Here is a 17,973-nt window from a genome sequence, read left to right on the forward strand (position 1 = left end):
AAGAGGGTTGGGAAGAAGGGAGAGACAAAAGGCCAAAACACACGGAGCTAGGTCCGAGGGGTAAACCCAATCTGGGACCACAGCACAGCACAATAAGCCATATCTCTGTGGTGTATCGTGGGACACTATTTTGAAGCATCAGCACAAACCAGGTGACACCAAAGCACTATTACCTCACACCCCTCCCCTTGTTTCCACTCTGCACGGAAATAGTAATAACAAAAATAGCAGAATAGTTAAGAGACAAATACCTGACCCCGTTCTTCTTGTTTTCTTTGCTCCCGGAGTCCACAGATCGGTGACAGTGGAGAGAAGCCGAGAACTCCAGGAAAGGAAAGCACCACAAGAGGCAACATCACGGAAGAAGAGGACAACAGACAAACTGTACTAATTTGGATACAATAAGATACTAATAAAGAACGCACCACTTTCAGAATACCTCCCTGACTGGCCTAATACTTTTATATCTGTGGTGAACAGCATTACTACCCCTTTCCCCACGGGAGGACCCTGTGACATAGCCTTATTCATTTGGGAGTTTGGTTTGTCAGTGCTCTGAAATTCTTGAAGGAGAAAGCCTACTTGGTTTCTGTAAGTAGGGTTTTGCAGTTTGATGGATGAGGTGACAACTTATGTGACTTTCTTCTCCAGGTCTCTTTCCAGGAAAAAAATTTGTTGTGAAAATGTTTGAAATGTTTAGCCTTCGGATGTTTTTTGTTAACCGTGCATAGTTTATTCGGCTTGCAGATTTGGCTTTCGCGCATTCAGCAGCCTAGGCTTCTGTACTCTCAAGGATCTGCTGAATATCCGTTGGGTGATTAAGAATAGAGTCACTGAGAATGTTTTTGTGCCTCCAGAAGCCACTGCAACGCTTTTTATTGCTGGTGTGATGTTGCGTTTTTGAAGGTTCAGACATATTCTTGCTTCTTGTTTTTACAAACTTTGAAGAATGGCAATGACTTTCTTTAGGAGCTTTTAGGGATCTCCACTTGGTCAATGGATTTGAGAACACAAAGACTTTTTCAAAGAAAGCAGAACTGCATGTTAAACTCTAACTACTATGCTGACTGGTATGTGAAAAAGAGCAGAGCATTAAAAACAATCTCCAAGTTCCTTTCTTTTGGTCTCAAACTTAGGTTGTTGATAGGCCTCACAGTCGGAAGAAGGGCAGTGAATGGCGGTCTGTCCCTCGCCTTACCAGCACTTTTGTTAGGGTTCTGTTAATATAAAGGAAGCTTGTTCAGTTATAGGAACACATGATTCAGGCCTGAGGTGATTTTAGCCTGGGTTGTTTTCCAGTTGGATTCAGGTTTGAGTGTCATAAACATAAATTTGGAAGTTTGCCATGTACCTCTTTTAAAGTCTGTACCAGAGGGTATTCTGAGACGTTAAAGAGCAGGTAAGTGAGAGATAAATTCTGGTATCTAGTGCATGAAGCTGATCATTTAGATTATTCCACTGAACCAATTGTTCTTTGATTTGAGTGACTTGGAAAAGACTGAGCCAAGTGACGGCAATTCAAGAAACTAACTAGTTTTCTAGCAAGTCAAAGATAATTTCTTAATTAATTACAACTTTGGCGGAGGGGGTTAATCCGTCCCACATGTGACGGATATCCCGCCCACTGTATTACGAGTTCCATAGGATATAATGGACTCGTAAGACGGCGGGCGGGATATCCGTTTCATTTGGGACAGATTAACCCCCTCCGCCAAAGTTGTAATCAGGCCCTTAGTCTATATGTAATTTGTGGATAGAATGTGTTTAAAAAACGTTCAATTCACAAGACATTCAAGATTATGCAAAGAATGTATAATGTGCAAATACATGTAAAATAGGAAACATTTCCAGCCATGAGCCCCAAGAACCGTATTTATGATCAGTTGTCTGATGTGGTTTATTGGATCAAGAGAAGTACCAGAGATTCATTAAAATGAGTGCAATGGGATGAAAAACTACAATGTGTCATGGAAACAACTACCAGAACACAAAATACCAGTAATCATCAGCATCCAAGATGCAAATGCCCCATTCAATCACATCCCAAATCATACACCTCCCCTTAGGCCTCACCAAAACCTACCTAGATTGTCGGTCACTATAAGTGAACTCTGGAATGCTTTTAGGGCGTCTCCAACAAGGTGGATGAAATCTTCAACAACTTTCATTAGTTGCACTGAGCCTGGATAAACCTAAACCAAGAGAGAAAATACATATTGGAACATGGAATCCTTAGTACAAATGCACTGCTTTTAATTTTCACAGCTTTCATACACAATATGCTTCCGTCTACTGCTTGTGTGAATAAAGCATTCTCCTTTCAAACACGAACGCCAAGATTATTGATGGTGGCCCACCCTTATATTAAATTTTTACAACTTAAGCTGATTAAGCAGAATACCTTGAGATTTGCCATTACCTTCATATTCTGAACTGTCTAGTAATTTGTTAGAACAAACAGAAATAATACATAGAGCGTATTTAAGCATACGGGTAACTACCAAAATCACATATTCACATTCTGAAAACTGCCATTCAATAAACATTTTATAGTTAGAGCAAATAATGATATCATAACATTTATCTGTTATTTAAATGAAATCCAGAGTCCATAATAGTACACTAATGTGTAAAATGAACAAGCTACTTACCTGCGGTAAAGCTCTTCTGGTAGATACCTTAATTGTAGATTTCTCACCCTTTGGATATTTACCCGGCATCAAATTGGATCTGGAAACTTTTCAAGCATTACCCCTGCAAGATGGTAGGTGGCACCACACAGCTGAGGAAGTGAAGAGCGGAACCGCATACAGGTGGCATTCACATGCACTGACATTAGTTGCTTTCTAGGCTGTCTGCACACCCCTCTGGCATGATCAAAGTAAAAGCTAAGGGCCCTTTTAGGATCTAGTCAATGAAGTCTACTCACCTCCTTAGAGGGGTGATTTGGAGGAAAGAGCGCCAGCAGGCTGATGTTTTTCCGACCTGAACAGAAGTTACCACTTTCAGAAGAAAGGAAGCGTAGGTTCTCAGGACCAGCTTGAAAATAGTGTATTGGGGTTGAGGGAGAGGGCTTACTGCTCAATCATCTGCCACTCTGATGTCATGGTGATGGGGAACACTATTTAGGGTGAGAAGCCTAAATGGGCAGCTGTGCAATGGTTTAAATGGAACAAAGATTAGGAAGGTGAAACCGAGTTAAGATCCCACTGAGGCATAATAAAGGAAAAGTGAGGAAACACGTTGCAAACCCTTATAAAACTCATCATAGTGGGTGATTCAAACACCAAAGGCTGATCCAGCAACAGTAAAAAGGCTAGAAGAGCCAGAATGTATCCTTTAACTGTCCCCACAGTGAGTCCTTAATGGGCAAAGGACAACACAAAAAGCAAAACTTCAGATAACCTGACTTGAAGTGGGTCAATTTGCCGAATACTACACCAATCCACAAACTTGTCCCAACCGCAGAGGTATACTGCATTCTGTTGACTGACACCCAGATGCAACAATGAACGCTGCAATCTTGGGAGAGAGATCAAATGCCTCCAAGCTGCAAGCAAGGAGGTGAAGACCGTGCAGGCCTGGGTGCAGGACCCTGCCATTCTTCTTCGACATAAGATCCCCTGAGGCAGCAGCTTGACCGGAAGACAGATGATCATGCCTAGAAGTTCTGCATACCACAATATCTCTGTGCCCAATCCGCTGCCACTAGGATGACTTGGGCCCAGTCATTCCTGATCTTTTTCAGGACAGGAAAGGTATGGGCAGAAAGGCGTACAGGAGGCCCGAATTACACTCTAGGCAGAATGTGTCTCCAAGAGGAAGACCCCTTGGAAACTCCAGTGTGCAAAAGCACTGACATTTCACGTTCTCGACGTTGATGAAAAGATCAAGCCAAGGTTCTCCCCATGTGCAGAAAAGACCTTGCGCCACCAGCTGCTACTGGTGATCCGCTAAGCGTCAGTGGTTGAGTTTGTCCATCCTGGCTTTCAAAGATCCTACTAGATGGTGTACCACCAGTAAAATCCCCTGATGTACCAGCCATTTCCACAGACACAGGGGCTCTTGGCACATGGCCCACAACCCCCACCCCGCCCTAAATTGTGTAATACCACATGGCTTTGTTTTTGTCCATGAGCCCCTGCACCAGACTCCCTTTGGTGGGTGATATGAACATCTTCAAAGCCATTCGGATGGTTTGTAGCTCCTGAGGGTTGATGTGAAGCTGAGACTCCGTCATGGACCAGACGCTTCTGATCTCCAACTCTCCTGAGAGGCCACCCAAGCCCACAAGTGAGGCATCAGTCACCACTGTAAGCTCTGGGTGAATAGGGAGTGGGGTGTGCTGCTGACCCAATAAGGTCGCAGTAACCACCACTGTAAATCTTTTGCAGTCTCTTCCAAAACCTGGACATGGACAGAGAGGTCCTTATGATGCTGTGCCCACAGGTACTTCAGATCCTACTGCAGAGCTTGGTGTATGCTACCTGGTGTGCCTAACCAAGAGGGTGCAGGAGCCCATCAGTCCCAGCATCTTCAGTCATTATCACTAAAATCCAGGACAGAAGCTGAAATATTGGAATTATAATAGCCCAAATGCCCTGGACTCTCCATTGTGTGTGGAACTTACGAAGCTGCACTGCGTTCCGAATGTTTGAGATAAAAGGGAGCATCTGTGAAGGAGTCTGGTGTGATGTGAACACGTTTGTAGAGAACCCCAACGAAATGAGATAGTTTGCCATAGCCTGAGGTGGGTGATGACTGCATGGGGCAAGCCGGCCTTCAGCAGCCAGCTGTCAAGGAAGGAGAAGATTGGAACCTCTGACTTCCGAAGATGTGCTGCAACCACCACCATCACTTGGTCCTTATACCAATTGTCATCCATGTAAGGTTTGACAAATACATTCCCAGCATCACATGCATTATTGTCAGAGTCCGTTCTAAAAGTATGGAGTGTTTGGGACCTTCCTTGAGGCACAGGCAAAGTATCCACAATACTCTACTCAATTAAACTCTACTCCACTTTATGTCCCTCGACTCTATGCCTCTCTATTATTTACCCCTCTACCGTACGGCCTGCCATCCTACGACACTTTGCTCTAGGCCATTCTATGCTACACCACTCCACTCTGAAACTTTACTGCACACTATGCCACTCAGTGACACCTTACAACACTCTGTGCCCCTCCACATTACTCCACTCTATGATGCTCCATACCACTCTACGTCACTACGCAACATTCTACTCCACTATTTGCCATTCCACTCTATGACCATCTTCTCCGCTCTATGATACTCTACTCTACGGCACACTATGCCACTCTACTCCTGTTGATGCCATTCCTCACTACTATATTACACCACTCTATGCCATTTCATTCTATGACAATCTTCTCAGCTCTATGCCACCTTTTCTATGCCGGATAGTGGAAAAAAGAAGAAAGGAATACACAGAAGTCTTGACTGACTAAAAATGACCACATGGTCTGATGGAAAGAAAACAAATTAATAAAGAAATCCTTATTGTATTGGAAATCAACAGCGGGTAGGATCCCAAGGAAGCGCTCAAACTCAATGCTGAAGCGTAACATCATGTTCTGGCACAGAAATGCAGCATAGCTAAAATACAGCCCATACAGTGGCTGGGGAGAAAGAAATGAGACAGAGTTACTCCACAAAGCAGACGTGGCATGGTGCAAAAAGCATGCTTAGAATCTCAAACTGTACTTTCTTTGGGGTAACTGTAAGGAGGATATTTAAAACAGGACAACAAACATTGGGTCTCATTAACAAAGTCTTTCAGATAACATAGTGCCTAGCCAATATTGAGCGAAAACACTATGGTGGTCATTACGACCTCGCGGAACAGTGCAGGCGGTTTTCCGCTCGGCGAATTATGACTGCTGGCAGTCCTCTGTCCTTTTTCGGATGGAGAGCCACCAGCAGCCATACCGGCGGTCGGCGGGGAAGTGGAGGTTGCTCCACCTCCACCGAACCGTCAACAGAACACCGCCCACCGAATCACGTTCCATGATTCGGCATGACGGTGTTCTGTTGACGGGGTGCTGGCGGCGGAGCAGCCCCCATGGATCCCGTCCCCTTCCGGAGGATCAACGGACAAGGTAAGTTAATCGTCCGTTAGGGGAGGGGGGTGTTGTGTGCGTGCATGGGGGTGTGCATGTGAGTATGTAGAGGGGGTGTGTGAGTGCGTGTATGCAAGCGGCGGGTGTTGTGTTAGCAAGTGTGTGCGTGTATGTCTTCTTGTATGTCTGTATGTATGTGTGTGTGAGTGTCTGTATGTGGGTGTGCGTGTATGACTGTGTGTGTGTCTGTTGGCATGTTTGTTGGTATGTGTACATGTATGTGTGTTGGTGGTGTCTGTATGCGTGTATGGTGGGGGTGTGTTTCAATGTTGGGGGTAGGGGTGAGGAGGGGGTCCTGCCACCTTTGCGGGGTGGCAGGGGGGTGGGGGGTGTGGGGGAGGACTCGGGGTAGGGGGTGGGGGAGACCCCTATCAGTGCCAGGGAAGGGATTCCCTGGCACTGATAGTGCTTACCGCCATGGAGTTACTGTATCAAAGAAACATGCGCTCACACTAACAGGAATTTGTCAGTAGAGTAGGAGGTATAGGAGGATTACAAGTTCTTGTATCCTTTTAAAACAGTAACTCAGCTACCTGCATGACAAAAACATAAAGGGAAAGTTAAGGGAGGAGGCTGTCAGAATCTGGTAGGTTCCTTAAGGCAACACATGGCACTGTGTCTGTAGAGACAACACAGGAGGGGCTCTTGGCTGGCAGAACAGTTTTTGTAAACTAGTCAAGAAGCAATATAGCAGCAGCCCTCAAGCATCATAACTTAATGAGGAACGGCACTAGAAGCCTCATTCCCCCATAGCAAGGACTGTTTCTGCAAGAATAGGCTGGCTGGCGTTCCATAATGCTGCACATTTGTTTAATGCACACTGTGAAGCAGCTGTCGAGTGATTCCTAAGCAGCCAACAGAGAAGTCATTTTCCATCCAACATCTCATGCCCAATCTGTGCAAACACATTAAGATGTGCGCCAGATCTGCTCTGCCTTTGTCCACCAGATCTTATAGACTTCCCCAAATTCTAACCAGGTAACAGAGCTATCATTTTTTATACCAGTAAAGGACATGTAAGCCCTTAATTTACCTACTTCTCCGATGACCAGCTCCAGCATGGGTGACGTTTTTTCTTTCATACAGCGACCATAAGGGCTGATGTTTTTATTGTATCAATGCATGTTACCAGCACCATACATAGTCAATTTTCTAGTTACCCATAGGTTACTTTCTTTCTCCCCAGATGCTGCATGAACTGTCTTTTAGTTATAATGTTTTCTTCTGTAAAATTACAGACCCCCAGAATGTGAAGTTCCACTTCGGACGTGATCACCATATTCTGGAAAAACATCTGTCAACTGTGCTTGGAGCATCTGTCGAATTCTTTAATTGGCTTCATTTTTTCCTATAAAATTGCTAAGCATAGGCTAAACCTGGGTCTTATCAGTAATATTTCAAGATGCCATAATGTGGTATATTTCAAGGCTCACCTATGTCAATGTTCAATATTTACATGAGCCCCCTTCTCAGCAACCTTCAAGAACATAGACACTCGTATGCTGATGACATCCAAAAGTATACCAAATTCTCTGAGGACCCAGAGCCAAACCAGAATCTCTGTGAGGAAACATTCAGATGTCACCAAACTCATTCCAAATGAACACCACTAAAACCGAAATCCTAAATTTCGACTGAATTTTTTTTTCCTCTACTTGGTTTATTAGTTTCAGACATCTCAAGTCTTAGCTTCCTTCTTGACTTGGATGCTACATTTGACCCGCAGGAGATTAACATAGCTAAAAAATGTTTACTCCACCTATAAAATATATCAAACCAATTCCACGCCTATATTAACACTCAACTGGATCACTGCAATGCTTTAGATGCTAAACTCAAAGCCTCCCTGCTTAAACTCCAAAGAGCTCAGAATGGTTAGAGCAATGACAAATATCAGGAATAGAGACCATGTGTTCGAGCAGCATGTAGGAGTCTGAACTGGCTTCCTGGGGAACCCTCAATTAGATCCAAGGCGCAATGTCTAGTCTTTAAACACCTCTACCACATGACTCAAGAATACCTTACATTTAAACTAGGACCCTATATCGCGTCAGGAGATTTATAAAGTAAAAATAAGGTCCTTCTCACAAGCCCCCGATTCAGGCTATCCTCATGGGCTGGTCATTCATTCAAGGTTCAAGGCCCCATTTTATGGAATGTTCTTTGGTTAGACTCACAAAAGGCAATCACACTCCCTAGTTTCAGGAAAACGCTGAAACCAGACTGTTTAATTAAGCAGGTTCCCTTAATATCAGCACCAGAGAGACACAGCTGAATACTGTGCGCTACAGAATTGCCTCAGTTATTCTGAAAAAGTATGGTTTGTGTACCTAAGCATGATTATTGCACTACAAGCAGCCTGCTTTATCGAGTAATTTATAGTGTCCTTTCTCTCTCAGACACTGCCCTGGCTTTGCTGTTTTTATCTGTCAGATCACAGTACCCAGGATCTTTCACTTCAACGCAAACATTTTACACTTGTCCTTGGGATGCAACACAGTATGGGCTTTTTACCACTTTTGATTCTTCCCAGTAGATTACCTCATAAGTATGGTTCAGTTACGATTTTCCTTTTTTTTTTATTTCTTTCAGCTATTACATGATGTATTTGGACTACCAAATTCTCCATTGGGAATCTCATAAAATACAATTGAAATGCAAACAATCGAACAGATGTGGACACATTTCAATATCCTAAAACACAGCAGAATTATCCAGACAGGACATTTACTACATGCGAAAAATGTCATTTAAAGCACTGCTTTACTTGTGTGCTCACCAATAAGTAAGCACTTTGTTTCATTAAGTTCGGATCCTTTATTTTAAACTGAATATTGAGGACTACTTTTGTTTCCATTTTTTATGCCCTGTTATATATATGTAGAAGTCAGATGCAAATAATAAGATAAAAACAACTCTACAAACTGTAAATTATATTTATAATATGAATACTCAGACAATACATGTATCTATAGTGATTAAATATAGTTGCTGACCCGGAATCGGTTTAGATTTTATCAATTAACTAACCAGGGGGACAATTGCGGATTCGAAAACTATTTGATATATGAATCATTTAAATAGAAATCTGCTGCAGTATTAGCAAAGTCAGTGGCCAAAATTATGACAAGACTTTTTTATGTACAAAACTTATTGTTAAAATGTGATTGGATCTGTCCCTAATGCTACTGAAAACTGAGCTTTGTTTGATTCTTAAATAACCCTAGAATTAAACTTTGGGTAGGTGGAATGAGTTGTGTCTTACCTCGAAGGAGAATTCAAACATATTGTAAAATTAACCTCCAATTCCTCACCAATCATGAGAAGACAAACTAACATAGGTTTTCCAGTTAGCCATAAGAGATAGCTATAACAGCTTAAATCCAAGGCCATTAATATGTCAAATAATTTAGATAGGAGTTTAACCCTTAGATTTTTAGGTAAGGTGACAAGAGTTTAAATGTTCCCTAATTGGCAGCATTTTACAAGTCCGCATAAACATCACTCCAAATTCTGGAAACAGTATTTCAGCGAAAAAAATATCTGACTTATATTTCCACCATTTTACTGAGTGTAAAAAATCAAATAATAAAACATTTTGGAAAATGAAGGAGGGCTAATACTATCTAATATTAAACGGCCCAATAGATTCCAAATTTTTCTTCGAGATAAGACACAAATAATTCCTCTTGTAAAGTGACTATAGATTAAATATTCCTTATTTGGCAAAAATTTTACAAAGCCTAGTGCACACTTCAGTCAAAAATTGCGAAATAGTTTTACAATAATAAAGCATCTTTATATGATAGCGCCATTCTGTTGGGTGTCAGCAAACCATCATACACTAGAAATCAATTTGGAAAATAAAGGATGGTTAATATCCTCAAATATTACACGCTATTTACATTTCCAATTGTGTCTTGTCGATTTTCTTTAATGCAAACTTAATGAATCTATTTTGGACGGGGGCAACTGCAGGGGAGTATCTAGTGCAGCATGTGTCGTGGTACTGGGTTCAAGGGGCGTGAGGGGCCCAATGCAGCCCAATTATGGCTGTCTTTTAGTAAAGATCATGAACATTGGGTCCAATTTGATTATTTGCATGCCACAAGTCAGTTTATGTGTATTTAACAATACAAAGTTAAGTGATATCATATTTCTGTTATTTTAACCCTGCTTACCTCCCAGTCCAATTTCCCAGCTATGTATCCTTTATTTATTAGTAATATCTGCATTTTATTCAAATATGTAAAATAATTCTGCACTTCATAATCATAATTCTTTTCTTGACAAACTGAAATTCCAATAAAATATTACAGTAAACTGTAATCTATTTTGAGCAAACATTTTATCTTCCAGTCATCCTCCCTCCAAGCCCAACACACCAGTCACAGTTCCATTACTTTTTTCGTCACACTTCGACTTGTTGGTTGATTATTGTTCTCTGAAAAATGAATTCATTTTTTATAAATGGATGCAATATGTTATGATCAGTGCTCACAGTTTCCCATATATACTGATAAACACTAGCCAAAAAAGATCTATTTTACTGTCAGTATTTACTTTTAAATATGGATTGAGACAGAAATTAGGTTGCATTCTGGGTGATTTTAAATGTTGTCAGCCATGACTGACAGGCAAGTCGGTGTGAGGATTTACTGGAAACGGAGCTAAAACAAAAAATCGTAAAAGTTTCCTCATAGGGCTTGAACAACTGTATCTATGCACACGATGTATACTGAAATGGGCATGTTTCCATATACCTCTACTTCATGTGTGTACTCATTTTTTTTCTGCAACAGACTTTTATTATTTGCAACTAAAAAAAGGCAAGTGTGAACACATCAATTCTCCAGAGCCCAGCAGCGCAGAAAGGAGTACAAGCAATTGGCCAAGCATATGATGGTCAAGCTACAACTGATCCCATCACACAGACTATCACATCTACTCCTCCCTTTACGAGCCAATAATCAGCACCCCCAATCCCTACCCTCCTCCAAAACAATCCTGTGCCACTCACCTACAAAGGTAGATTCAAGCCATGAAGTCCTGCCTTGGAGACAGTCAGCTGATCACATCCCCAACCACTATCATGCGTGGGCCAGGCAGGGCGGCCCCCAATCTCAAGACCCTTCATCCGGCCAGTGCCCCTCAATCATAGCTGTTGTCCGGCATGATTACATTCTGTGGAGGAGCCCTTCGGCAATGTTGGGTCTGGCTCTTTCAGACAGTAAACCAGATCCTCCCATGCGCACCCTCTCCTCCTCTCTGAGCAACACACTACTTTCAAGACCAGCCCATTTAATGAGCTTATCCCTCCATTCATCCGCCAAGGGACCTCGACTGGTTTTCAAATGCATCAAAATGTCCTGTGTAGCAAGGATCACAGCCAAATCAATTAATCTACTGGTGGCCTTCTATTTGGCCGGGCACGGGAACCACCACAGTAAACATGAATTTTTGGGCAAGAAATTGAGCAATGAGTAACGTCATAGACGTAATCTGTCACCTCTTTCCAAAATCCCGAGAGGGAAGGACAGGCCCATACCACTTCATACGTCTCAGCACCATCTGTGGGTATTCATGGCTCTGAGATCTGAAAGGCATTCAAGTGTGAGTTTCTGTTTATCAGATAAAGACAAGTGGAAATTAGCTTTTTTAACAAAACCTAAAATAAATAATGATAAACAGATAACGTTTCCACACAATAAATGTGGACAAATACAGAGAGAAAAGTCAAAAACAATACCATAAAACGGGATGCCCTAGTTGTTATTGGTGTACATGCACAGCAATGCCTTTGCAGCACTATTTTGAAGCAGATAAAACAGTAAAGATAGGCTACTGTGTTTTGTTTGTCACTTTCTTCTCCGGTGCCAAACTGCCCATCTTCTTGAAATACCAATGGAACACATCATCCACCACTATACATCAAAATGTAATTAATCACTAAACAGCATAAATTCTTTTTTGAACATTTCACAGATTACTGATAAAGGTTTTACTGGACAGCCATACTGCTCTACCTTCACAAATGAGTTTACACTACGGAAACTTCTTTGTAAAAACTCATGTACATAACATTTCAAACACATTCCTGGGGCACAATACACTTTAGCACATTAAAATATCATATTGCATCCCCACGTCTGTATCATACTTCTTCACAATTGACTTCTGTACTACAAAGCGACTTAAGAAATCCCTGTCACACTACTACCTAATACCCTTTACTGCCACAATGCACAATAAAAGACCTGAACCAAAATCTGCAACTAGCAAAATCCTGTGCAACATCTCATGCCACAGATCCAATACCACATACTAATACATACACGTGTGTGCCACAGTGAACAAGCAGACATTCCTCAATAGCACTATATCACAACACTTTTTGTTACAATATCACAATGCAAATGTAAACATTCCTGCACCACGCAGAAATCAAACACAATTATGCGCAACACATCAAACACATTTTAGCGCCACATCACATCACATCACAACAACTTTTTATACTAACAATCTTCAATTCGTGTGCCACAATACACCTGGACAAATTTCTATACTGTAATATATCAAGACATGGTATAAAATAGCACAAAGGTCTGGAAAAGTGTTCTATGAAAAGCAGACAAGAAACTTGAGCACCAGTTAGTGTCCCCCGACGACCTCGCAGCAGCTTTCACTATAGTGGACTACGAAGCCCTGCTGGAAAAGTTACCCTTCTGCAGGGTCGACTGCCAATCGCGTTATTGAGTGGTTTTGCTCTTATGGAAGAACAGGCATTTGTTTCAAGCAGATTCAGTTAAATGAATTAGTGTCAGGTTCTCTGTGAACTCCTATGTGAGACAAAGTCCCAAGGTGTGTGAAGGTTACAGTTTGCCAATATAATGTACACGTTTTTGACTTATAATGCCGGTCAGTGCTATGGATGTGCAAAACTGCATAATATTTTTTCCTATAAAATCCTATGAATGATTAGTGAAATTACAGAGGAAAATGTGGTTTACCAGTATCTCGTGTGTCTTTTTTTCAAGCGCATGCATACTTCGCTTAATAAAGGTATTTTAAGATACTGGTTTGGGGACTGATTCAAGCAACATTTTCTAAGCACAAAATCAGGCCATTGCATGCAAACATAACTCACAAAGACAATGTGAAGTTTCAAGAAATTTTACGAACTACACTTATTACGAAATTCAGCTAGCATAATTCAAATTTTATCCACGCCTAATGGACCACCAGAGATCTGATGTAACCACTGACCCTCGGGTAGGTCGCTCCCCTGCTCACGCAGCGCCTCCAGTCCCTGACTGCCTTCCTCTCCTGTGAGTGTGCTCCCCCCTTCTTGCCCGTGTACCCCGAGTGCTTGAGCTTGTGCTGGTGCTGACTGAAATCCCTTTTTTCTCCTTGTATCCCATTCGTGTGCCCCCGAGTGACTGAAATTCCCCTTTTCTCTCCTTGTATCCCGTGCGTGTGCCCCCGAGTGCCGTGCGCCGTCCTCCCCTCTCAGCCCCTCCCTTTAGTAGATTTTAGTAGGCTCTTGTTCCCTTTTCGCCGTCTTGCCGCTTTTCCCGCCGCTCCTACCGCGCTTTTCCCGCCATTTTTTGCCGCTCTTTTTTGCCGCTCTTTTTTGCCGCTTCCAGCTCCCCTGCCCGCCCACCTCCCGCCTCCCAGCTGACCCCGCCTCCCCACCTACCCCTTAAATGGCGGCCGCTGCGAGGCAGAGGTAGCGACCACTGACCCTCGGGTAGGTCGCTCCCCTGCTCACGCAGCGCCTCCAGTCCCTGACTGCCTTCCTCTCCTGTGAGTGTGCTCCCCCCTTCTTGCCCGTGTACCCCGAGTGCTTGAGCTTGTGCTGACTGAAATCCCTTTTTTCTCCTTGTATCCCATGCGTGTGCCCCCGAGTGACTGAAATTCCCCTTTTCTCTCCTTGTATCCCGTGCGTGTGCCCCCGAGTGCCGTGCGCCGTCCTCCCCTCTCAGCCCCTCCCTTTAGTAGATTTTAGTAGGCTCTTGTTCCCTTTTCGCCGTCTTGCCGCTTTTCCCGCCGCTCCTACCGCGCTTTTCCCGCCGTTTTTTGCCGCTCTTTTTTGCCGCTCTTTTTTGCCGCTTCCAGCTCCCCTGCCCGCCCACCTCCCGCCTCCCAGCTGACCCCGCCTCCCCACCTACCCCTTAAATGGCGGCCGCTGCGAGGCCGCGCAGCGGGCGCGCCGCTGGCGCGCCAAAGGCGCGCCTAAGGCAAGCCCGTCTGCGCCCGTCCGCGCCTGGACCGCGCCTAGTGCCCGAACCCCTGGCCCCCGCGCCCCCCGCTTGACCTATGACTCCGCCACCCTCGCCAACCTCAACCCCGGCCGCGCGCCGGGCTGCTACCGCGCCACCCCCAAACGTACCCACGGACCCTTCACCTGCAGCAACTGCCGCTTCACCTGCCTACGGACCCACACCGCCACCACCAAGAACGACGCCCCCGGAAGCAACCTCGAATGCATCCTGGTCAACACCCGCTCCGTCCACAGGCACGCCATCGAACTGTGGAACCTCATCAACTCAACGAACCCAGACATCGCCTTCCTCACCGAGACCTGGATGAACCCCTCCTCGGCACCCGACATCGCCATAGCCATCCCCGACGGCTACAAAATCATCCGGAGAGACCGCTTCAACCGCACCGGAGGAGGCATCGCCATCGCACACAAAAGCTCCATCAGCATCTCGACCCACACCGACAACTCACTTCCCGACGCCGAACACCTCCACTTCACGATCCACATCGACCCCAAGACAACCCTAAGAGGCACCCTCATGTACAGACCACCAGGACCCCGCACCAAGTTCAGCGAAGACATCGCAGACTTCGTCAACCCCCACGCACTCTCATCCACCGACTACATCCTCCTAGGAGACCTCAACTTTCACCTGGAGAACCACACCGACAACAACACCACCGCCGTTCTAGACAACCTCGCCAACCTGCGACTGAAACAACTGGTCAACACCCCCACCCACTACGCCGGACACACGCTCGACCCCATCTTCTCCTCAAGCAAACACATCACCTTCAGCCACACCACCGAACTCACATGGTCGGACCACAGCTGCGTCCACTTCAGCTTCAAGAAAACCACCGTGCATCACCACACCCGGCAACCACCAAAAAGATACTGGAACCGAATCACCACAGAACAACTCGCAGCAACGCTCTCCCTGAACCAACCCACCAGCACCAGCAACCCCAACGAGGCCGCCAACAACCTCACCAACTGGATCTCCGACTGCGCCAACCTCCTGGCCCCTCTGAAGACCCAAACCAACACCAACAACCACAAGAAAAACTCCTGGTTCACCACCGAACTCAAAAACTCCAAGAAAGAATGCCGCCTCCGCGAGAAGACATGGCACCTCAACCCGACAGAGGAAAACCTGACAGCTCTCAAGGACACCACCCGCCAACACCACCAACGCCTCCGCACCGCACGAAAAACAGCCTACCAGAACAGACTTGACAACAACGCCCACAACAGCAAGGAACTATTTGGCATCGTCAAAGAGCTCTCCAACCCGGACGCAGAAACCAACCCCATCCCTCCCTCACAGGACCTCTGCGACTCCCTCGCGACCTTCTTCCACCGTAAGATTGCCGACATCTACAACAGCTTCACGACCACCAACATGAACCCGCCCCCGGAAGCCGCAAACGACATCTCCACCATCCTCGCCTGGAACCCTACCACCACCGAGGAAACCACCCGCGTCATGAACTCGATCCACTCGGGATCACCCTCCGACCCCTGTCCTCACCACATTTACAACAAGGCCGACAACATCATCGCACCCCACCTCCGAGACGTCATCAACGCCTCCCTCACCACTGCTACCTTCCCTGATAGCTGGAAACACGCAGAACTCAACGCCCTCTTAAAGAAACCTACAGCAGACCCCACCGAACTCAAAAACTTCCGGCCTATCTCCCTCCTACCGTTCCCCGCCAAAGTGATCGAGAAAATCGTCAACGCTCAACTCACCGCCGCCCTGGAAACCTCCGACTCCCTCGACTCCACTCAGTTCGGATTCAGGGCCAACCACAGCACCGAAACCGCCCTCATCGCAGCCACGGACGACATCCGAGCCCTGACCGACAAGGGTGAAACCGTGGCCCTCATTCTCCTGGATCTCTCTGCAGCCTTCGACACGGTCTGCCACCGCACCCTGATAGACCGCCTCTGCAGCACCGGCATCAGAGGCAAGGCCCTGGAATGGGTCATCTCCTTCCTCTCCGGAAGGACCCAGAGAGTCCGCCTCCCCCCCTTCAGATCCGCAGCCACGGAGATCATCTGCGGCGTACCCCAAGGATCCTCCCTCAGCCCCACCCTATTCAACGTCTACATGACCCCCCTGGCAAACATCGCACGCAAACACGGACTCGACATCATATCCTACGCCGACGACACCCAGCTCATCTTATCCCTCACCAACAACCCCACATCAGCAAGGACCAGACTGCACGACGGCATGAAGGAAGTAGCGACCTGGATGACAGACAGCCGACTGAAACTGAACACAGATAAAACGGAGGTCCTCATCCTCAGCCCTACCCCCTCCGCATGGGACGACTCCTGGTGGCCCCCCGCCCTAGGCAGCACTCCCCAACCGACCAACCACGCACGCAACCTCGGCTTCATCCTGGACTCCTCCCTCTCGATGACCAGACAGGTCAACTCGGTGACCTCAGCGTGCTTCAACACCCTCCGCATGCTCCGCAAGATCTTCCGCTGGATCCCCATCGACACCAGGAAGACCGTCACCCACGCCCTCGTCACCAGCCGCCTGGACTACGGGAACACTCTGTACGCCGGCATCACCACCAAGCTGCAGAGGAAACTTCAACGGATCCAGAACGCCGCAGCACGACTCATCCTGGACATACCTCGCCACCACCACATCTCCGGACACCTGAGAAAACTCCACTGGCTCCCGGTCAACAAGAGGATCACCTTCAGACTCCTCACCCACGCACACAAAGCCCTCTACAACCTCGGACCCAAACTCATCAACTCCCGCGTCTCCTTCTACACCCCTCCGCGCACTCTGCGCTCCACCGGTCAGGCCTTGGCAGCCGTTCCCCGCATCCGCAAAACCACCGCCGGAGGAAAATCCTTCTCTTTTCTGGCAGCGAAGACCTGGAACTCCCTGCCCAGTCACCTTCGCGCCATACCCGAACACCTCCCCTTCAGAAGGCAGCTCAAGACCTGGCTCTTCGAGCACTGACCCCCTCCCCCCCAGCGCCTTGAGACCCTTATGGGTGAGTAGCGCGCTTTATAAATGTGATTGATTGATTGATTGATTGATTGATGCCCACCTTAATAGATAATAGAGATCAATGACAAGTGGTAAGAACAGTACACTTTTCTACTAGGGTGAGTAACCCTCAGTTGAATAGCTGGTTGGTAGATGTCGGGTTTCAGTTAGAATAACATACTTTTTGGACAAAAACATCAAAAAATGTCCTGTATAGTGAGACCTATAGGCTTATCCCCTGAAAATCTGGAAAGAACCAAAGCAGCATCACAGACCGTGCAAGGTGGACTTTTAATGCACAAAACCTTTCTTTGGCTAAGTCTATGTGTATCCTAAACTTCTGACCAGATCCGAACGTGTTTGGTGGAAAAACTGTATACACTAGAAACCTGCTCCAATTACAAGAAACCTAGGAGGCAGGTGTGTCACCAACCAGTGGTGGCTATTTTGCTATATGAATTGTGTCTTCAGAGACACCATCCTTTTTGCCTGCAGGATCACCAGCTCTTTTCCAAGGCACTTGATCTGTC

The 17,973-nt window shown here is 45.8% G+C and overlaps 1 protein-coding gene across 18 annotated transcripts in view; it reads right to left on the bottom strand.

Annotated features, from left to right (window-relative positions):
• Positions 1-17,973, bottom strand: part of ADGRB2 (adhesion G protein-coupled receptor B2) — a 1,191,470-nt gene that overhangs the window by 374,143 nt on the left and 799,354 nt on the right. For all 18 annotated transcript variants that reach the window (XM_069223314.1, XM_069223308.1, XM_069223306.1 and 15 more), the window contains one exon: positions 2,084-2,192. In XM_069223314.1, the coding sequence (XP_069079415.1) occupies positions 2,084-2,192 (109 nt within the window). The remainder of the gene's footprint in view (positions 1-2,083; positions 2,193-17,973) is intronic.

The sequence above is a fragment of the Pleurodeles waltl genome, chromosome 3_1 (assembly GCF_031143425.1).
Source record: "Pleurodeles waltl isolate 20211129_DDA chromosome 3_1, aPleWal1.hap1.20221129, whole genome shotgun sequence".
Lineage (NCBI taxonomy): Eukaryota > Metazoa > Chordata > Amphibia > Caudata > Salamandridae > Pleurodeles > Pleurodeles waltl.